Source organism: Piliocolobus tephrosceles, chromosome 17 (assembly GCF_002776525.5).
Source record: "Piliocolobus tephrosceles isolate RC106 chromosome 17, ASM277652v3, whole genome shotgun sequence".
NCBI classification, from domain to species: Eukaryota; Metazoa; Chordata; class Mammalia; order Primates; family Cercopithecidae; genus Piliocolobus; species Piliocolobus tephrosceles.
Window position 1 is genome coordinate 10970607 of NC_045450.1, and position 22633 is coordinate 10993239.

The 22633-nt window shown below is 47.0% G+C and overlaps 1 protein-coding gene across 5 annotated transcripts in view; it reads left to right on the forward strand.

The window, feature by feature from the left end:
- The window catches only part of CLEC16A (C-type lectin domain containing 16A), a 236563-nt gene that overhangs the window by 41804 nt on the left and 172126 nt on the right, over positions 1 to 22633 (forward strand). For 4 of the 5 annotated variants that reach the window (XM_023231082.1, XM_023231083.1, XM_023231086.1 and 1 more), the window contains one exon: positions 17267 to 17498. In XM_023231082.1, coding sequence (XP_023086850.1) covers positions 17267 to 17498 — 232 coding nt within the window. The remainder of the gene's footprint in view (positions 1 to 17266; positions 17499 to 22633) is intronic. The other variant, XM_023231085.1, reaches the window with a different exon arrangement.

The window sequence follows — 22633 nt, forward strand, 5'->3', positions numbered from 1 at the left end:
TTAAAAGAAAATTTTATGAATTGCCAACTTTACAATTAGGAAGAAAAGTCCAGATTTTTGGAATATTCTCCAACAGTCAGAAGATCTGGTCCCCATCAATGCACGTTTCTACAGGAAACTTCACAGAGCCTGCTCCCATCAGATGAGGTGTGTTTACTGTGAAATCTGCCTACTGCTAACTGGGACTACACTGATGTTAAAGTATTGGGCCTTTTTTTTTTTCGGTTGCGTGATTTCCAGACCTGAAGATGGCTGCTGTGGCTTCATCTCAAATTGTCTTACTGTAAGATACCCTCTGCAGTGCTGAAGCTAGACTTGGTGTTCTAAGACGAAATCAGAGATTGCTGGGCTCTTGGGTTTGCAGCATTGTTTATTTTTATTTATTTGTTTATTTATTTATTTTTTTGAGACAGAGTCTGGCTCTGTCGCCCGGGCTGGAGTATAGTGGCATGATCGTGGCTTACTGCAACCTCTGCCTCCCAGGTTCAAGTGATTCTCATGCCTCAGCCTCCCGAGTAGCTGGGACTACAGGCATGCACCACCACACCTGGCTAATTTTCTTTGTATTTTTAGTAGAGATGAGGTTTTACCATGTTGGCCAGGCTGGTCTGGAACTCCTGGCCTCAAGTGATCTGCCCACCTTAGCCTCCCAATGTGCTGGGATTGCGGGTGTGAGCCACTGCGCCCTGCTTTTATGCAGTTTTTTTTTTTTAATTGAAATTTTTTCTTGAGATAATTATAGATTTGCATGCAGTTGTAACAAGTAATACAGAGAGATCTTCCTCAGTTTCCCCCAGTGGTAACATCTTGCAAAACTCTAGTACACCTTCACAAGCAGGATGTTGACAGTGATACATAGGATTTACGTTTGAGCAAAAGCAAATTGCAGGTTACTGGCAACCTCTCAGTTTAGGACATTGGCCGTAGTTGAACCATTGTCAGGGGAAGTTTTTAAGAGATCTGTCCTCTCTCCTGATATGGCCTCTTCTTGGGATGAAGGTCTCACCTGCCTTGTGAGAGACACACGTACTGCCTTTGGGACATAAGTGCTGGTTGTGGTGGACACCTGAACTGAAAATGAGACTCTGTAGTGTGGAGGGAATTGCCAGCCCACATGTGTCAGCTTTCTGCTTCCAGTTACTACCTTTCTGTCAGTGTGAAGTTGAAGCTGGTTGTAATCTGCAGACTATCGTTCAGGTTTGGGAAGAGCACAGGCTGAATTCCTTCTGTGAGTTGTTTGACAATAGTCCTGGTACGATTTACCTTCCTTCCCTATGAGCGAGAGCAGTCTCCTATTGTTTCCTGCCCAACTCGGATGTGGTTTGATCATACTTGTTTTAAGTTTCTTGGTCTTTTTTAACCTACTTTCTCCTTCCCGTAATTTGTAGATAAGTTACTGGTATTGCCTCATTTTTACCAGCAGACCTTTCACAAAACCAAACCAAAATTGAAGAGAGAGAAGCAGAGGGGAGATCACAGTTATTTGAAAGGACTGTAATTTAGGGTTAAATGGAAAACAATCAGCATGGTTAGACAAATGTCTAATTGAAATTCGTCTGTGCATTAAAATCATATGGTTCCTGCTAAGGGCTAATTCTTGCTGTAATTCGAATGCAGAGCAGATAGTGTTTCTTGTGTGGGGAAACTGAGTAGGAGAACACTAATTCTGAAACTGCTAGCATCTCGTTGTTTTTGCAGAATGAACATATAGATTAGAATTTGGGATATGCATCATTACTTGTAGGTACTTTTTTAAAGGACTTTTTTTTCCTCTTGGTTTTCTGTGGAATAGTTTCCTGCATTTTTGCATTCATTCATTTATTCATCTGTTCATCCGTTCCTTCACCAGCCATCTGTTGTGTACTTGTGCTGAGAGATGAGGGATGTGGCATTGCACTGGAACGACCTGACCCCTGCCCTCCCTGGGCTTCCCTCCTCCCACGAGGACAGGGACCATGTCTTGGAGAGATGCCTGTGCCACCTGTGCCATCCTGGGGCTTGCCAGAGATGCCCAGGAGGTGTTCGGTGTAGGAATGAATGACTCAGTGGGTGCAGTGGTAGCAGAGTCACAAGGGCTCTCGTGACATTCTCATAATGACTCTCAGAGCGGAAATCACTTCCTAGCCTGCCCCTTGAATGCTGCCTTCTCTTTGCCTCAGTGGCTGGGTTTGGAGTGAGCTGCTTTTGGTGCTGTTCCGTGTTCCACCTCCAGAGGCAGCCTTGTGGAGTGGGTGCTATAACCAGTTTCCCTGGGCTCCTCAAGTCCTGGCCCCTGATTTTACTAGGTGTTCCCGGACCTCAATTTCTTACCTCACCAGTGAAAATAGCAAACGTGGGTTTATGATGAGAATTAAATGCTGTGTAAAGTGCTCACTCCAAAGCCTTTTTATGTACACAGCAAGTGCATAAATATTAGATGTTATCATTATAGTGACCTTAGTTCCTGAGGCTGCACAGTGACCTTCCACCTCCTACTTGGGACCTCCTTCCCTGGGCTTACGAGCTGTCTCTGGACTGATGAATGTGGAAACACACACCATGCGCCCCTCAGGGAGGTGGCTTTTGAGCAGATAGCAAGGCACAGAGGGAGAAGTGTTAGTAATAACAGTGATGATGAAACAACACCAATGTTAGCCATTGCCACTGAGTGGTGGTAGGTGAAGCCCTCTGTGTGTATACTGTGCTCTCCATTCAGCCAGACCCAGATTTAATTTCTGGAAAGTGCAATTACTGTTGTTTCTTTTTTTTTGAGACAGGGTCTCGCTCTGTCGCCCAGGCTGGAGAGCAGTGGTATGGTCCCAGCTCATTGCAGCCTCAGCCTCCCCAGGTCAAATGATCCTCCCACCTCAGCTTCCTGAGTAGCTGGGATTACAGGCACATGCCACCATGCCCAGATAACTTTTGCTTTTTTTTTTTTTGTGGAGACAGAGTTTCGCCATGTTACCCAGGCTGGTCTCGAACTCCTGGGCTCAAGCAGCTCACCCACCTCGGCCTCACAAAGTGCTGGGATTACAGGCGTGAGCCATCACACCCAGCTGGAAAGTATAAATACTTAACTGCTAATGTGGGTTCATATGGTTGGCTGGTTATGAAGTCAGGGTCTAAGGATTCTGGGGCAGAATAGGCTTGCTTACCCCCAAATAAGGACATTGACAGTCTGTCTGTAGATAGCAGTTTAGCAGTTAGCATGGTTTCCAGATGATTCTCTGGACACCTGTCACTTCTAGTAGCAGTACTCTCTGCCCAGCCGGATACTCTACCAGGATATGGTGTGTGGAGCCAGTGCCTAGGAAAGTAGCAGCCTTGCTTCTCTGGGTTGTGTGTTTGCAGATTCAGAGCATTAATCATTGACTTAGCTTCCTAAGAAAACTGCCGCAGGGCTTTCTTTTTCTTTCTTTTTTTTTTTTTTTTTGAGACGGGGTCTCGCTGTCACCCAGGCTGGAGTGCAGTGGTAAGATCTTAGCTCACTGCAAGCTCCGCCTCCCGCGCTCACACCGTTCTCCTGCTTCAGGCTCCCTAGTGGGTGGGACTACTCAGGCTCCCGAGTAGATGGGATTACAGGCGCCTGCCACCACGCCCAGCTAATTTTTTGTATTTTTTAGTAGAGACGGGGTTTCACCGTGTTACCCAGGTTGGTCTTGATCACCTGACCTCGTGATCCACCCGCCTCGGCCTCCCAAAGTGCTGGGATTACAGGCATGAGCCACTGCACCCACCCTGCAGGGTTTTCTTTACAACTCAAACTTGTATCTGATGTTAGCCTCCTACTTGCTGAATGCATCAGGCCGGATAGCACCTATTTCGGCCAGGATTAGAATTCCTGAGTCTTTTAGTGACCCTGACTGTACTCATGATCCCCCAGATAATCAGTGCTGGTTCCAAGGCATACACATTCTTCTTCCTGAAAATGCTGATAGGCTTCTGGAAGAAGGTTGATTGTGAATATCAAAGGGTAAAAATAGACTTCTGTAAATTAAGGGCCTTAATTGACCCATCGCAAATATTCCTGCAAGGGAATTAGAGCTTGGTGTATATTCTCCCTTTTGGCTTTGCCATTGAGGTCTATCCCCTAATCCCTCAATGCAGTTACAGCTCCAAGGTGCCGTTCTTGCCCACCAAAGTATTGAATGTGGCAGCTCTGGTTCACATTTAAAAGGATTTGATAGAATCAAAATCCAGAGTGCAACATGAGGTCCAGTACTAAGGAGCGTATCGTTGTCTTTTTTTTGTTGTTTTTTTTTTTTGTTTTTTTTTTTTCTGAGACGGAGTCTGGCTCTGTCGCCCAGGCTGGAGTGCAGTGGCCGGATCTCAGCTCACTGCAAGCTCCGCCTCCCGGGTTCGCACCATTCTCCTGCCTCAGCCTCCCGAGTAGCCGGGACCACAGGCGCCCGCCACCTCGCCCAGGTAATTTTTTGTATTTTTAGTAGAGACGGGGTTTCACCATGTTAGCCAGGATGGTCTTGATCTCCTGACCTCGTGATCCGCCCGTCTCGGCCTCCCAAAGTGCTGGGATTACAGGCTTGAGCCACCGCGCCCGGCCGTTGTCTGAGAAACAGTTGCCTCTCCGTGTTTCCTGGGGCAGAAGGTGGGCTGGACAACGGAGGAGGGTCTCAGCGTGTCCCTTAGTACTTGAAGAGGGAGCAGACTTTAGTCAGGGCTGCAGGTGACTGTGACCAAAGACCAGGAGTTTTGACCTTGGGCCAGCTAGCCAGAGAAGGGGCAGGGGCCTTCATTGCTATATCCTGTAGAAGCCAACTGGTAACAATGGAGTAGGCATAGTGGGCAGAGATGGGGGCAGGAGGCAGATGGGGAAGAAGCCTCATGACTCAGACCCTGGCTGGCTTTTCTATATCTGTCCTGGAGTGTGACACAGAATGATGGGCTTGGGGCAGCCACAGGGCTGGAGGCAGCTCCTTGTAGAATGGGGACCTTTTCTGGTTGCATCAGGCCATTGGTGGCTTTTTCTGGGTTTCAGTTAAAATCAGAAAATTGAGGGCTGGGACTGACAAATGAGGTATGTACCACTTCTAGCCTCTGTCCCCTGTGGCATTGTTAGTTTTCATGACTGAGCTAGCGTCATTGGCCACTTGAGATTTTTAACCTGACTTTGAGTTACCTGAAGCCAGGTCAGTATTATTTATTCAGATATTCAACACATAAATATTGGGTATCTGCTATGTGCCAGGCACTGTTCTAGGCCCTGGAGATATATACCCAGTGAACAAAGCAAAAACCTTGACTTCCAGGAACTTGGGTCTCATGCAGAGAGACAGAGGAGCAATAAAACGAATAGTAGGCATCGGGGCACATTAGATGTGAGAAGCCCTGGGAAAACAGTAGTGAAGCAGAGGATGGACATGGGCAGTGCTCAGAGACTGGGGTGTTACCGCTCTCAGGGTGACTGGGGTTGGCCTCGTTGGGAAGGTGAGGTGGGAGCACAGACTCAAAGGAAGCAAGAGAGTGAGTCATGTTGATATCTGGAGGAAGAGCATTTTGGTCATAAAGAACAGCACGAAACTGGGAGGCGGAGCTTGCAGTGAGCCGAGATCGCACCACTGCACTCCACACTCTAGCCTAGGCGACAGAGCAAGACTCCGTCTCAAAAAAAAAGAACAGCCAGTTCAAAGACCCTGCGGTGAGATGGTATTGGAGGATGTTGGAGGAAGAGCAAAGGGCAGTGTGGCAAGGGGTTGGGAAGTAGGAGATGAGGTTGGGAGAGAACAAGTGTCTGAGGCACATGGCGCCTGTGTGCCATTGGAGGACTCAGGAGTTGCTGTGGAAGAAGACTGGAACCTCTTCGTCTTTGTGTCCCCATGTTTAGCATGGTTCCTGCTGTCAACGTTGATTGTCTTGATGTGAGAAGTCTCGGTACGGGAATCAAACACGTATCTCTAATGAGCGGTGGACATCCAGTCTTGGGCAGTGTCAGAGTCCTTGAAACTGGTTTTGCTATGGAATGCTTTGCCTGATGGGAGCCTGGGGGCTGCACGTGAGCAAGAAGGGGGCATTTTGCTCACTTCTCAGAGTCCCCTGCCCTTTCTGGGCATTCCAGCACAGTTCACAACAGTGCGGTGGTGGTGTGAGTCGTTCGTTTCGTGCCTGAGGGCAGTGCAGCTCTCATCCCTGGAGGTGATTAGTGAGTGGGAGTTTCCCTAGAGAGTTCTGAGGCCAGTTGAGTAGCAGATCCTGGCTGGCCTGAAATTGATTGTGTGCTGAACTCTTGCTGGGTTACTTGTAGCCTGGCCCCAGGACAGCTTCCTGGTAGCCTCCAGATAAGCACGGGAACAGATTTGTCAGCTTCATGGGCAAATAAGAAAAAATACAATACCTTACTGTTAACCACAGTCACCCTTCTGTGCAATAGAACACGAGATCTCACTCCTCCTGTCTAATTGGAACTTTGTACCTGTTGACCAGCCTCTCCCCATCTTCCCCATCCGCATCCCTGCGTCCCCTCCCTGCCCGGCCTCCTGTAACCACTGTTCTCCTCTCTACTTCTATGAGATCAACTTTGTTTAGATTCCACAAATGAGTGAGATCATGCTGGAAGAGAGGTTTTTGAATGTTCTCACCACAAAGAAATGATAAATACGTGACGCAGTGGATATGCTAAGTACCCTCATACGATCATTACATGACATACACATGTATTAAAACATCAAATTGTACCCCATAACCATGTACAATTATAATGCATCCATTAAAATAAAAAAGAGAAAAAGATAAAATTAAACAGCTTTATTCACTCAAATAATATTGTGCTGGGTGACACTTGAGTTCTGGGTGGGTCATTTTCTGACATGAGCAGAATGTGCTCTATCTGTGAAGCAGAGGCTGGCTGCCATACTTACCCTTGTGCACTCCCTGCCGTGAGTAATTGTTGAGCCCCTACAAGTTGCAGGCAGATGCCGTAAATGAACAAGACATCGGTCCCTTTCCTGATGGTCTGTTTGTGGGGGATAGACAGTAAGCCAGCTCATCCTCACAGATTTAAGATTTGGATATGGGAAGGAAATAGAAGCAACTTTGGGAGGTGTGGTGAGGGAAGCCCCCCTAAGGAGGGAGCCTAATATTGAGAACTGAGGTCAGGGAGCTAGGCCTGCTGAGAGTTGAGGGGTGGGATGGGGGGACATGGCCAAAACATGAAAAACGGTGAGTCAGAGACCTCTGTGGGAATGAGTTAGGTGTCCATGGGATCAAGAGAGAGGCCAGTATTCAAGAAACATTCTGGGTTGACAGAAGAGAGGGACGGTTTTCGTTTTATAGGAGATGAACCTGGCCAGGCTTGGTGGTTCATGCCTGTAATCCCAGCACTTTGGGAGGCTGGAGTGGGCGGATCACTTGAGGCCAACCTAGACAACATGGTAAGACCCCATCTCTACAAAAAATACAAAAATTAACCAGGTGTGGTGGTGCATACCTGTGGTCCCAACTACTCAGGAGGCTGAATTGGGAAGATCTCTTGAGCCTGGGAGGCGGAGGTTGCAGTGAGCCATGATCGCACCACTGCACTCCAGCCTGGGCAACAGAGTGAGACTCTGTCTAAAACAGAAAGAAAAGAAGGCAAGCCTACTTGTTTGTCTCATTGGCCATCTCATTTCATGCTCATAATGAAAGAGAGCGAGGTGGTGTTATTGTCACATGCTCCCCATGAGGAAGCCAAGGTTACCAGAGGTTAAGTGATTGGGATTGCAGGTGACCAGCCCCAAATCTCACTGTTTCTATTCCATGTCTTTTTATCACCACTTGCAATTATGTTTTCCAGTTTAGCATGAGATGTCGGGGCGGTGTGGCATTTTGGGCTGTTTCAAGTAACAGAATAACCAATATTTCACAGTTCATCTTTTTCAAAATATAGTAAAATACTATTTTCAAAGAAACACCAAATGAGTGCTTGGTATGTCATTGTTTAGTAAGGGAGTGTGAGATGCCTCATTTTGTGTGACTGAAGAAGCCTGTTCAGTGCTCATGAGGATCTTGCAATTAATTCATCCCACAAGCATTCCCTCTTGATTGAATGCCAGAGACAGTGCCAGACATACTGCTTGGCATTGAGAGGGACAGGGAAGATGACCTGGGATGGAGAAGGCAAGGGAGAGGAGGCTGGCCCCCTTCAGACTTAGTGACATGCCAGAGGTAGCTTTCCAAGAAGAAATTGCAGCACCGTCTTGATGTTACCTGCTCCTCATCTCAGCGTCAGGTGCTAAGCACGCGGCTGCAAGAGGCCTGTGAGTGCTGTGAGTCTGTTCCAATTCCTGAGAGATGCCTTGCTTTATGCCTCTGCAGCTGCAACACCCCTGATAACTGGTAATTCATGGAGAAGAATGCCGTGTTCTCCTTGTTAATGGAAGTGGCCTGCTACCTCTACATGTTCCCCACTCCACAGCTTTCATCTTCCCCTTTACATTTGGTAGTGCCGTCAAATCGCCTCACTGATGTTGCAGCTGTGCATTCTTCATGCGTGTTTGGGCTTTGGTTCCGCAGCTCCACGCGGCTCCTGGATTGGCGAGTAAGGCATGTGTCTATACATCACCCCGGGGTACATCACTCAACTGGTGCTTGCTTGCCAATCACCTCCTTCTGGATGAGAACAGGTTCACTCTGCTGCGCTATCACATGGCTTCCTTTTTCAGCCAGTGGCCAAGCCATGTGCTACAGTGCTGTTGGTTACAGTGGTGTGATCCCCTGTGACTTTTTGTCTCTGTGTATGTGAGATAAAAATGTGGAAAGATGCACGTGTCTGTGGTCCCAGCTACGTGGGAGGCTGAGGCTGGAGAATCGCTTAAACCCAGGAGGCGGAGGTTGCAGTGAGCTGAGATCGCACCACTGCACTCCAGCCTGGGTGACAAAGTAAGACTGTGTCTCAAAAAAAAAAAAAAAATGTGAAAAGAGTCACATTATAGACAACCATATAATTGTCAGGTCAGAGGACCACCTGTCAAGTGATACATAAACTGCCACTGCCCTTTTGTTGTGAAGAACCACCTGTTTCTCTGATTAGTGTGACATCAGCATGGCGTAGTCTTAACGTCAGTGCTCCCGGGAGGCTGGCCCAGCATTGGGAGGTGCAGCAAATGTATATGGAAGGGAATGGAGCCATGTGACAGGAAGGTTATGCAGCTAGGCACTGGACCTAGATTCTTCCTGGATTCAAATCCTGCCTCTGCCTCTCACTAGTGGGTGATCTTGGGCAAGGTCCTCACCTGTGTAGTTCCTTGCCCCATTTGGTTATTTGTAGGATAAAGCAAGACAATGTGTATAAAGTACTCAGAGCCATGCTGGACACATTTTAAGTGTTCACTGAGTATTCGGGATGGCTGTTATTACCTGGAAAGAGTAACAAGAGTGTGCTATCTCCTGGCACCTCTCAGAAGCACTGTTGGGGAGATCCTAATATGATGCCCGTTGATGGCTGTGGAAACTGAGACCCATAGAGGAGAAGGTAGGAAGCGGTGGAGCCAGAACTCAAACTGCGGTGGGTGGGACCCCGGGCCTCTGAATCCCGTCCTGATTTTGTACCTTGCTCCGTACCTTGCCAGTCCTGGCTGCTGAGGCTGGAGATGAGGAAGGTTAGCCAGGGGCCCAGGAGCATGTCGGGGAGGCTGAGTCTAGCCCACTAACAAACCAGAAGGCCAGCGAGCAGTAAGTTGCTGGAGCTTGGGAGTCCAGTTTAAAGCACAGAACATGATTGTTCCTTAAAAGCCCCTCCCCTGCGCTGTCTTCCATCCTCGTGATCTATTTGCCAGGGGGTTGAGGGGCAATGAAAATTTCTCTGGTGCCCCCTTGCACCAGGCATTTTGCCTGTTGGATCCCACACTACCCCCATGGTGGCATGTGATACGGAACTACTCTTGTCTCTGTTTTATAGATGAGGAACTGAGGCTCCTGTAGTCAGGGTTGCTTGGCTAGTAGAAAGTGGGTCTGAGACTTGCAGCCAGGTCTGCCTGGGCATGTTTTTTGTTAGTCAACATGGCCTGCCTCCTTTCTTAAGGGGAAAACCTTTCCCCTACTTCTCAAATTGCTTAGCAGAGCCGTTTGAGGAAGCATCCTCAGAGGGTGAGTGGGCTCGGCCTGGGAGAGCCTGGAAGGGTCTTCTTAGCCTGATTACCATGACAGCTCCAACAGAGCCAGACAGAATCCCAGGCCCCGGGATCTCTCCTTCCCTTACCTGATGCCTCTGGCCACCGGTCTCTCTTTCTTTCCTTCGTGCTCAACCAAGATTCTTCCCTGGGCAGGCTACTTGGTGCCCTTACATCCCCTTTCCTGGTCACTCGCCAACCACTGCTTTCTCCCCTCCCTGCTGCACCACTGAATAGATGCTGAGAAACCCACTCAACACGTTGCATCTGTAGGGCACTGAGTCAAGGCATCCAATATCTCTTCTGGGGCAGTGAGCGTGAAGAACCCCTTTATGAGCAGCATGGGCCAGCGCCTGGCTGAGAGGCTACTGGCTGGCCCGGGACCACTGCCCTGACTTCCTGCAAAGTCCAGCGGCTGTGTGTCTGCCCCTGCCTGGGGAGCTGGCCGAGCACCTTGGGTCCGAGGGTGCCACTACTGTCACCAAGCACCAGGCCCAGGTGACCTAGGCCTTAGCAGAAATAAAAGGCGAGTGACTTCTGGGCACACCTAGTGAGCTGGCTCCTCCTGGGCTCTGAGCTGGCTTTCCTACTGTTGTCTTCTTCCTGAACATGCTGCTGAACTCCTGTTGACATGCAAGACTCGTGTCACTCATTTCCTTCTCTATCAAGCCCTCCTAAGCTCCCCCATGCCTCCCAGCCCTGGCACATTTTCCCTCCCTTCCTCTGCGGCCCCCATCACTCTTGTGTGAACCTCTTCTCTTCTAGCATCTGCACAGGCCGTGTGGGAATAAATGCAGGATTCACTGGGATTCACCAGGATTCAGCAGGATTCACCTGTCTGGGGTGAACTGTGGGCTCTGAGAGGTGTAGCCTATGGCTTCATGATCTTACCTGAGCTCCCCTCGTATCATTAGTGGTCAGTGAATCCAGTTCTCCCGCCTGTTCACTTTCTCCTACCTTGTATTTAGGGCATTACAGCAGTTCGACTTCATTGAAAATCCTCTTGGTAAACTTGTTAGTGTTTTTTGTTTGTTTGTTTTTGAGACAGGGTCTTGCTATGTGACCCAGGCTGGAGTGCAATAGCATGACCACAACTCACTGCAGCCTCAACCTCTTGGGCTCAAGTGATCTTCCTGCCTCAGCCTCCCGAGTAGCTGGGACTACAGGCATGCACCACCATACCCAGCTAATTTTTGTATTTTTTGTAGAGACAGGGTCTCACCATGCTTCCTGGGCTCATCTTGAACTTCAGGGCTCAAGTGATCCTCCTGCCTTACTTAGCCTCTCTAAATCTTGGGGTTACAGGCGTGAGCCACTACACTCAGCCTGGGAAACTTTTTAAATTGAGGAATCGCATAAATACAATAAAATACATAGAAGTTTAGTAATCTTAGATGTACTGCTTGATGATCTTGTGCACATGATTATATTCATGTATAATTCGAGTCAAGATGGAAAGCATTTCTGGTTTTCCCATAAAGCCCCTCCTCAGTTTGTAACCCACACCTCCACCCCACCCAAGAGAATCATCATCCTAACTTCTAAACTTGCCTTTTCAAAGTTTTTTTAAAATTGTGTAAAATAAGCATAAAATTCACTCTCTTAACTATTCTTAAGTGTTCAGTTGAGTGGCATTAATGCATTCTGTAAAGATGTTCTTTACACTTAAATAGTGTTGGTAATATTTTCTGGTGCTGGTAATAAAATTTTCTAGTGCTGGTAATATTTAAATAGTGCTGGTAATAAAACAACTGAATGATGTAGAAGTAGGTAGAGCAGAAAGTGAAAGTTCCTCCAACCTCAGTATCTTCCTCAGAGGCAACCACTGTTCTCAGTTTGTATATCCTTCCAGACCTTTCTCTGTGTATTTTCATGTAATTATCAACCCAGGAATACATGATATACATGTATGCTTCAGCTCTATAGTTTTAGCTTTATTTTAACCATAAACTGAATCATTAATTGTTGATTGCAAGTTGCTTTTTCATGGGCAGCCTGTGTCCAAGTCTTTGTAAGCTGCTGTACCCACACCTGGTGGAACATGTTCTGGTTGACATCTGTCTTCTCAGCCATGGGTCCCCTCTCTTTCCCTCAGGCACCCAGTCTTTGGTTGTTTCCATCCTCCCTCCCATACATGTTGCTGCCCTTTGCAGAGTTTCTGCACTCAGATTCCTCCATTCCCTGAAAGACTGACCCCTGGGGATTCACCTTTCCCAAAGTATTTGACTTTTGAAAAAGGAAGGACCACAGCCTTACGTGAAGGGGTTCAAGGCTGATGGAACACATCATTAACCAGTAGGCAGGTGCAGGCACTTAGGGAGTAGTTAGGCCCCAGGGCACCTCTAAAACGTCATTGCTGACTGTCAGCTGGCCCTGACCCCCCGAAGCCAGCCCAGATATCCAGCTGCAGAGCTAAAGGCTCCCTTGTATTTCACTGCAGTCAGCAAGGAGGCTCCTTCCCTTCATGCTACTCCTGCAGCCCAGCCTCAGCACGTGGTGAAACCTAAACCTGTGGCATTTGGGAAATGTAGACCTTCTTTGCAGAATACTTTTCCCTGGGGCATGTGTTGTGTACTTTCTTTTTGAGAAAATCAACGCAAACGCCTTCTGATTTCTTACTCTGAAGTGGGCTTTTCCACTTCTGGTTAGTTTGGGTGAGCTTGCTCTTTCATTGTGCTATGTTTAGCTCCTGAGAATGTTTGTCTTTTTTCCCCTTCTTTCCCTCCCTTCTCCTCCTTCTCCTTTTTTCATCATTCTGTCTTGCCCTTTGGGTACAGCCTGGTACAAACATTCATTCCTACAGCCATGAGCTCACTCAGCAGCAGCCTGTCCGCCTCTGGTCCAGGCACCGTGGGGTAGAGCTGAGAGCACAGTGGTGAGAGACGGGACAGGGACCTTTCTCCTGGGGGCTTCAGGTTGGAGCATCCTTGGAGGCTGGCAGCCAGAAGGAGGGTGACAGGAGCAGCAGAAATGGTCACAAATCTCTGCTCACACTTCCCAGCCAAATTCTACCAGCCTCTGCATGCTACCTGTGATGTTTTGGTGTTAGCTTTAAGAAAAAGAAAAAAAAAAAACGAAACAGGTTTTTAAAATATAGAATAAAAGGGAGCAAAAATAGTCCATGTCCAAATGACCCCTGCTGTATTTTTATTATATATATATTTATATGTTTAGAGGCAGGGTCTCACTGTGTAGACCTGGCTGGTCTTGAGCTACTGGGCTCAAGCAATCCTCCCATCTCAGCCTCCCAAAGTGCTGGGATTGTAGACATGAGCTCTACACCCAGCTGAGTGTTTAAAATAAAGTTAATATATGTACATGATTAGAAATCTCAAACCAAAAGGTATTAAAAAAAAAAAAAAAAGTGTGCTTGTGTGGGTGTGTACACAGTGCCACTCATTTTTTTTATTCCCCCCAAGATGCCAATGCATTCTTAGGCATCTTTCCAGGAAAAGTCGTGTTTATACCATCATGCGTAGCCTTTGAAAAGCTTTACCTGAAAGGTACCGCGTACTCTGTTCCTGCCTTTTCATCCTGGTGCTGAGTCTGCATCAGTTTATCTAGGAATAAAAAGGCCCCAGTCTTCTTAGATTCCCACCCTTTGGACAAACAGATCGTAATTACCTAACAACTCCCCTGTCGATGGACATTTAGGTTATTTCCAGTTGTTGACTGGAAGGTCGTGTTATAAAGGTTTGAAATTTCCCCAGTAAGCATGCCCTCCCACACCAGACACCTGATCACTGAGAAAAGTAGATCCCTTTGGAAAGTTTTAAAATTCATTCTTGCAGCTGATTTTTTTTTCTTTCTTTCTTTTTTTTAGATGTAGGCAGGGAAAAGAAGGTAATGTTTTGTGTTGAATGTTCACCGTTTCGGCACTCTCTGAAGGAACTTTATTATTTATTTATTTATTTATTTATTTTGAGACGGAGTCTTACTCTGTTGTGCCCAGGCTGGAGTGCAGTGGTTTGATCTTGGTTTACTGCAACCTCCGCCTCCCAGGTTCAAACAATTCTCCTGCCCCAGCCTCCTGAGTAGCTGGGACTACAAGTGCCCATCACCACACCTGGCTAATTTTTTGTATTTTTAGTAGAGAAGGGGTTTCACTATATTGGCCAGGCCGATCTTGAACTCCTGACCCGAGGTGATCTGCCTGTCTGTGCTGGGATTACAGGCATGAGCTACCACGCCCGGCCTCTGAAGGAACTTTATATCCATGGGTTCCTTTGGTTCTAGGGTGCTGGAATTACTCTCCCCATGTTTTAGAACAGGAACCTGAGGCCTGGGAAGGGCCAGCTGGGTTGGGGTTCAGACCACTCTGGCCAGCCCCAGGCGCTGAGCACTGTGTTTCACTTCATCAATTCTGCCAACTTGTTCTGTGCATCTGAGTCCACACAGAGCTTAGGGAGGGGTTTCTACATCTGTCCGTGTGAATTTCTGCTCCTAATTTCAAACTAGGGGATGTTTTGCCCTGCGCTTGGTCTCTATTTTCTGTTTCTCAAAGCTTTGATTGCTGAGTGGCCGGCTCTGAAATTCTGAAATTCACTAGGAGTCGGCAGTGATGGGAGGAAGCTAACTTCCTGGGTTAGATGCTTCAGGAGAAGATGAGAGGGCGACTAGGCTGCATTCGATCACCCAGCCTCCTAAGTGGGCTCTGATGGATGCTGTCTGTCAAGCAGTGCATTCTCAGAACGCTCCCATCTGGGGGCCCTCGGTTATTGGCGTCTGTAATATGCTATCTGGGTTTCCTGGACAGTAGAATCATGTAGCAATTTATCTGTCATTTTTTTTTGTGGTTGAATAATCCACAGTGGGCAAATAAAAATTAATGTTTGTATTTGGATGCTAATTCAGCTTTCAATTAGCTTTTGTTTTGAGCATTATTGAAATTAATCTGTGTTCCTTGAGCCCATTTCCATTTATTGGCAAGGTACGCTGGCCCCTATATAATTGGTGGTCGTTTGGGGTAAATTCAGATGGATATTCTATATCAAGATAATGGAAAAGTTTATTTTAAAACTTTCTTTAAATGACAAAATAATATCTGAACATTATTCAGACTGTGGTAAGAGAAAAACACTTCAATCAAAATCCTGCCCTAAATCAATTTTCTTCTGTCTTTTGCCCCTTTCTAGTCTGTTTGCATGTCTATATTCTTTTTTTTCTTTTCTTTTCTTTTTTGAGACAATGTCTCACTCTGTCGCCTGGGCTAGAGTGCAGTGGCGCCATCATACTCACTGCAACCTCTGCCTCCTGGGCTCGAGCAATCCTCCTACCTCAGCCTCTCAAGTAGCTGGGACTACATGGGCATGCCACCATGCCCAGCTAATTTTTCTATTTTTTGTAGAGATGGGGTTTTGCCATGTTGCCCAGGCTGGTCTTGAAATCCTCCCAGCTTGGTGTCCCAAATTTCTGGAATTACAGGTGTGAGCCAGCATGCCTGGCCTTCCTCTTTAAAGAGCAATAAATGTGGAATTAAGTTTGAGCTCCTGGTGAAACACTGTTCTTTTAGGAAGAGTGTGAACTTTGGAATTGGCAAGCCCCAAGAAGCCCCAATTCACATTCTGACTCCAACCCAGTAGCTGTGTGACATTGGGCAAGTTATTTAACCTTTCTGCGCCTCCTTTTTCTCAATGATAAAAATGGGACTGATAATTCCTGTATATGATGGTTGTTAAAAAGACTGAGATAGAGCAATGTGAAGCATGAACCACAGTTGACACTGGCCTCATTCTGTCACTCAAGCTGGATTGTAGTGGCACGATCTTGCTCACTGAAGCCTTGACCTCCTGGCGTCAAGCAGTCCTCCCGCCTCAGCCCGGCAAAGTGTTGGGATTAGAGACGTGAGCCACCACGGCCAGCCATCTCTGACTTTTTTAAGGAAGAACTTCGTCCTTTGGGGCGAGCTGATCTTTGTCTTATTGCTGATACTTACTAGGCTCCTTTTCTAATGAGAGCCAGAATTTGATAACACCCACTACACCTGGCTTTTTCTTTCTGGTTATTTATGTTTAATAAATAAATTACTCGTGTAATTACTCGTGTAATTTATTTATTACTCGTGTAATTTATTTTGCAAGGCACACTCGTGTTTCATTTCCTGTAGTGATAGTTTTGTTTAAAATGAACTTATTTGGGTTAAAATTAATAAGAATATCAGTGGGCTGTAGCTGAGACACAGCTTGTGTGGCTGGCTGGTACATGGTTTTGAATCCCGGCTCTGCTGCCTCCCGGCTTTGTGACCTTGGGCAGATCCTTTTCTGTCTCTGTGCTTCAGTTTCTTCACCTGTAAAATGAGGATGACACAGTAATATCTCATGGAGTTGCTGTAAAGTTCAAGTGAGATCATAGAGTCAGAGCCTGAGAACAGCGTCTGGCACATAAGAAAGTACCACAGAAGTGTTCATCAGAAGTTTCCCTTACACAAACAGCTGACATTTGGGGAGTGTAGAGCTGCTGCTGGTGAAGTGCACCATTTCTGACTTAGGGCAGTAGACAGTAAATGGTAGCTGGCACTGTTGTTTTGATTGTTTGATGATGATGTTAATAATGGGCAAAATAATAGATCTGGAGGTGGCATTTGTTTTGGAGATTAATTTCTCTGTATTAAAAGATGTTTTTATTATCTGTATTCATAGAGTAAAAGGGCAGTGTTGCCACATTGATGTATTGCATTGTGGTGAAGTCAGGACCTTCAGTGCATCCATCACTGGAGTAATGCGCACTGGACCCACCAAACACCCTCCACCATCCACCCCCTCCAACGCCTCCACCCTTCCCAGTCTCGTTGTCCATCATCCCACACCCTGCTGCCATGTGCACATGTTATTTAGCTCCTGCTTATGAGAATATGCAATAAGTGTCTGAGTTATTTCACTTAAGATAATCGTCCCCGTGTTGCTGCAAAAGACATGATTTCCTTCTTTTTTGGGGGCTGAATACTATGCCATTGTGTATATACACATCATTTTCTTTATCCAGTCCTCTGTTGGTGGACACTTAGGCTGATTCCATGTCTTTGCTATTGTGGATAGTACCACAGTAAACATGCGAGTGCAGCTGTCTTATGATATAATGGTTTCTTTTGGAGATGAGTTTCTTAGGACAGAAACTTTTGGGCAACTTGATAGCATCTAGCAGGATTGCAGTGTTCGAATTCACCTGTTGCCTTCGTTGGACTTTCCTAGGCCAAGCCCAGCATTCGGTGCTTCATTAAACCCACCGAGACACTCGAGCGGTCCCTTGAGATGAACAAGCACAAGGGCAAGAGGCGGGTGCAAAAGAGACCCAACTACAAAAACGTTGGGGAAGAAGAAGATGAGGAGAAAGGGCCCGCCGAGGATGCCCAAGAAGACGCCGAGAAGGCTAAAGGTACAGAGGGTGGTTCAAAAGGCATCAAGACGAGTGGGGAGAGTGAAGGTGAGTGTCCCTGTGAACGCCGCCCTGCACCTGCGCCTGCGCCACCAGCCAGCCCACCAGCGAGGCTGCCACCTGTGCCCTCTCCGCCTTGACTTCTGCTACCCCCAGTATCCAGCCAGTGATTCGGTTCCTTCCTCACACTGGCGTACCTCATTGTATACAGCCTTGCCACTCGGAGGCTGCTGTAGGTGTGTGTCACATGCAGATCTAGGGCAAGTTCCACCCTCATAGGATGAGTGATCTGGAGCCAGGTTTCCCCACCTTAAAGGAGGGTAACAAATAGTACCTACTTTGTAGTGTTCATACAAGAATTAAATGAGTGAATATGTGCAATGTGCTCCAAACAGTGCCTGGTCCATGTTAAATGCTGCGAAGGATTCGATGCTGCAGAAGTATTCGTCATTATTATGACAGTAGGAGCAGCATGGAATTATTATTATCTTTATCCTTGTTGCTAAATTATTCCCAATAACCAGGGGTTATGATTTGCATCCTGTGCACTGTAGGAAGAAAGAGGATTTGTGTTTAATGAAATGATATGCTTGTAGGCCAAGTGCAGTGGCTCATACCTTAATCCCAGCACTTTGGGAAGCCAAAGGGGGAGGATCACTTGAGCCCAGGAACTTGAGACCAGCCTCGCCAACGTGACGAGACCCTGTCTTTACCAAAAAAAAAAAAAAAGTAGTATTTTTAAAATACTAAAAAATCAAATATAACTCCTTCAATTCTTACGTTAAGATTTTTTAAGTCCTATCTGTTTAGAGTAAGGTGCACTCATGGGTAGTATGTATGTAAGCAAAATCATTCATTCCTCCTTTTGCCCTCATTGGGAATTCTGGTTTTCACCTCCCTCTTGTTGAGATGCTAAAACCTTCTTGAACTGGAGGTCATTTACTCTGGGACTAAGCAAACTGGAACTGCCCTGTTGCTTGTGTCATGGGTTGGACTCACAGCCACACAGCTGGGGTCTCTGCCTGTGGTCCTGGGCACTGGAGCTGGGGGCAACGGGAAGTGATGGGGAGCTTGATACTTGGTAGAAGTGGAGCTGGGGCTCTTCTCAGGAAGCTCTGGCCACGCCTTCTGGAATGAACTTGGCATCTCCTCAGCAGCCTGGCTGCAGTCTCTGTGGGTGTGGGGAACACTTCCTGTGAGCCCTCCTTCTGGGCCTTGGGCTCAGAGTGGCTGCTCTGAAGCCATCTCTCCACAGCCCTGTCAGCAAGGACTGCGTGAGCTTCCCAGTCCAGGGCATCGGAAGCTGTAACACAGAGCCAGTCATTCAGTGACTGGGAGCTCATTTGCTTTTGGGAGTTGCCTGAGATTCTGCAGCCAAAGCATGCCCCCGCCACCAGCTTGCTTGCCCCATCATGACTTTCTTGGCAGTTGTCAGTGAATACCACGATCACATTTCGACAAGTGTAACCAAAATGTCTCTCTGATGCCACCCAGACCTCTTTTTAAGGTTGAGCTCTCCAACCTTCTCTTATTTCTGTTTAAAGTGTGCAGTAGGCATTTTGGTTTAGGAATTCATTTTTGGCCTGGGAAGCCTTTAGCAGTAAATATCACTATGGTGGGAAGGGGAGGGCCAAACACAAGGTAAGCCATGCTAATTTGCTTATTGGCGTCATTCTGATTATTTTGTTGTTAATGCAGAAGAAAAATGTCTGCCTAATCCCTAGGTTAGTTGTTCTCTTGCCACACTGGGGGATAAATGGACGTCTTCACGTCATTTTGTGCATTGTGTTCTCATCAGTTTTGCTTTGGAAAGATGCTAACTCTTTCATTCCAATCCTTTTAAGGATGCTCTCTAACCAGGCCTTAGTTGTGACTAACAGTGGTGCGAATCAGGCAGGCTTGGCCCCAAAATCACAATCAAATTAGTCAGCCAGCCAGCCCAGTACTGGCACACAGGGACTTCAGGCCAGTTCTGCAGGCTGCTATTTCAGCTTGAACTGCTTGAATTAGAGTAGAGGCTCCTGGAAGCTGTGCCTGGCTGCCCTGGGCAGGGTACAAGGGAATGAATTTCCGCCGCCTCCAAAAGTCTGTTTTCCAGGTGGTTACTCAGCCAGATCATGCTACACAGGACCCAGGAATCTCCCCAGAGGCTTTGCTTGGACAGTTGGTGCTTCAGGGCTCAGTCACACATGACTCTCAATGACCCCCTCTGCAATTTTGGTGCCCTCCTGATTTCTTGAGCACATTAGTCATTTCAAAATATGATGGATCTGTCATTTTGTCACTCAGCTCACCATAAATAAATACAACTTTCATAGACCAGTCCTACCAGGCAATAGCACTTATATTCTGAGCTTTCTGAATTATATATTTGCTCTCTTGATTATTTGTAAATGTGAAGGTGCAATTAGTGGGTGTTCTCTCCTTAGACTGTATCTGTGTTTGGATGAAACTGCACAGCTGTTAATGCTTGTGAGTTGGAAGGGTGTCAGGCACATTTTCTCATTCACACTGCATACCAGAGAACACTGTAGATGCTGGGCGGTGCCTAGAAGATGCGAGATCTGACTCGTGGTCATGTCTGAGCATCTAGGTTTATTGTGTGTCTCGGATGGCCTCTTGAAGCTCTGGACCTCGTTGTCCCTGTCTGGAAATTTCTGAATGTAGGAAATATAGTTCACGTGATGACTTTTTTTTTTTTTTTTAAGTGAAGATAAGTTGATACTTGCGATTGCAAGGTTTAGAAATCCAACTCGGACTGGCTTAAGCAAAGAGGGTATTTATTGTTCATGTTCCTGGGAAACTTGGACAGGACTGGGCCCAGGTGCACTCACATCCTGCCAGCTTGGCCAGCAAGTGGAGGGGGGTGCTTCTCCTTCCCAGTGGCTGCCGCTGAAGTCCTGAGGCCAGTGCTTGTGGGTACTGTGGGCCTGGCTTGGGTCCACCCGCCACCCCCAGAGATATTCTGGACCGATTGGCCAGGCCCGCATGGCAAATCTACGCTACAGTGGCTGCCTCAGTAAAAAATGAGATGCATTTATCAGAAGTAAGGGGCATGGATGCTGGGCCAGCAGAAACAGCAGATTTCCCCCTAGAAAGTCACGCTGTATTTCTGGGTACTCCCCTTCTCTCTCAAGGCCATCTTCTGCCATGCTATTTTGAGATAGACACGTGGCTCTTTTCCACATTATTTTTTCTCTAGAAGCTCCTTTCATTGTCCCTAGATCTATGCACTTATCGACAGATGGACATGGTGACTCTTAAGGAAAGAGATGCTGACACTCTGCCTCTGCATACCCTGCCAATTCCATTTTAGTAGTGAAATTTTGACTTTAAAAGACAGGGGGAAAATACAGGAGTAAAAAAGGCATGTGGTCACGAGGCACAGTTTTGCCATAACCTGATTTGGATATGGCCTTAGTGTGTGTGCATGGTTTTTTTTTTTTTATTATTTTTTACAAATGCAGCACCCAAAATTCACACCTCCTCCAGATTTAAGCTCAGACAAGGAAGTTGTGTGAAATGAATGTGCACCCCTGACCCATCCGCTCCCTTCCCCAGTCTACAGAGAAATTTGCTCTGCCTCAGGTCCCAAGTAATGGGTGACTCATTCTGCAACCAAGAAATCACAGGGCCCTTAAATTTGCAGAAATTAAATACTAAAAGAAGAAGGATGTCATCGTCCCTGTGGGCAAAGAAGTATTCACTCCGCCCGGGAAGACAGACATCCTGGGCACGTGCTTGTTTTTTAGCTTGCCCTTGAGTCTGAAAGGACAGTTATCTCTTTTGGAATTTACTTAGAGCAGTAACTTAGTAAGCATATCCGAGGGACTGAATCCTTCAAACTCCTCATCTAAAAATAGGGCTGGACTACTGTTTTTTTGCCTATGGAAAAAATAATTGCCTGGCCTGACCTTCAAAGCCTCCTCATTTGTTGAAATTCCAGCAAGGGCACGGAGTAAAGACGATAGGCCTTTGAACCTGCCAGGTTAGCTGGGTTTGAGGGAGTGCCTGGGAGTTCAGAGACCCATCTTTGCCTTTTTTGTTTTTCTTTTGGAAGTCTCTACTGAAATGAGGTGAAACCTGGCCTCATTTCCAGCTCCTCTTTCAAAATTAGAGCCAACACCAGGCCTGGCAGTGTCTTGGTTGGAGCAAGCCAGGGACTGACTATCGGGGAGTTGAGATCTGAATCCCAGCTCTGCACCTGAACAGCTGTGTGGCTCTGGGCAAGTAATTGCCCTCTCTGCACTTCTCCACCTGTAGACGGGGCTTCCTAATGCCTGGGCCTCAGATTGACATAAGTGAGAACATCAACACTGTAGCATTCAGCATGTGACACAGGAGCTTTCTACGAACCCCGGCCAAGATGGAGGGCAGAGTGAGGCGCTCGAACAGCAATTTGAGTGTGGCTGCGTGGACTCCACTTGGGCACCGAGCACGTTTCTGTGGGACCTGTTTCTCTCTTACTTTCTACAGCTAGTAAGTGAGCTTAGTGAGTGTGCAGGTGTGAGTATGTGTGGGAGAGTGAGTGTGTTTGTGTAGACGTGTGTGTGTAATGGTGGGAAGAGAGGGAGAAGAAGCATCAGCAAGCCCAGGCGCTGCAGTAGAGAGATGTTGTGGGGCTGTCAGCTTTTCAGATGGGCTTAACTGGGATAAGGAGGAGGATTGGAGGTGAATTAGGACAAAGCCTTTGAAGAGCAACTTCCCGAAATCGTTCTCAACTTAATCTCCTGCTGGGCAGAAGAAGATAATAAAAAAAACAAAGGAAGGGGTGCCGCCAGTACTTACAGCACTTAGCACACATACTCTCGGTCATTGCTAAAAAGCCAGCCAATTACATGCAGGCTGTCCCTTATATCCTAGGTAACCAGCCAGGCATCTTTCCCCTTAGACTTCCGTTGAAGGTCTTCTTGTTTCCCTCTTGCCGTCTTTTTTTAGTCTGTCCTTGCTGTCATTGCTGGAATGTGGAACACAGAGGGCGATTGAGAAAATCCTTGAAATTGTGAAGTCAAAGATTATTGGGAGGCCATGCCTGCCATTTCCCTGAAAAGCGCTTCATTTACCAAATATTAATCAGATTCGAATGGACATCACCCTCGGCGAGTTGATAAATTATTGCTGTAATTTAAAAACTGAATGTGTCAGAGTATCGGGGATCTGGCCAGAGCTGTCATACGGAGAGG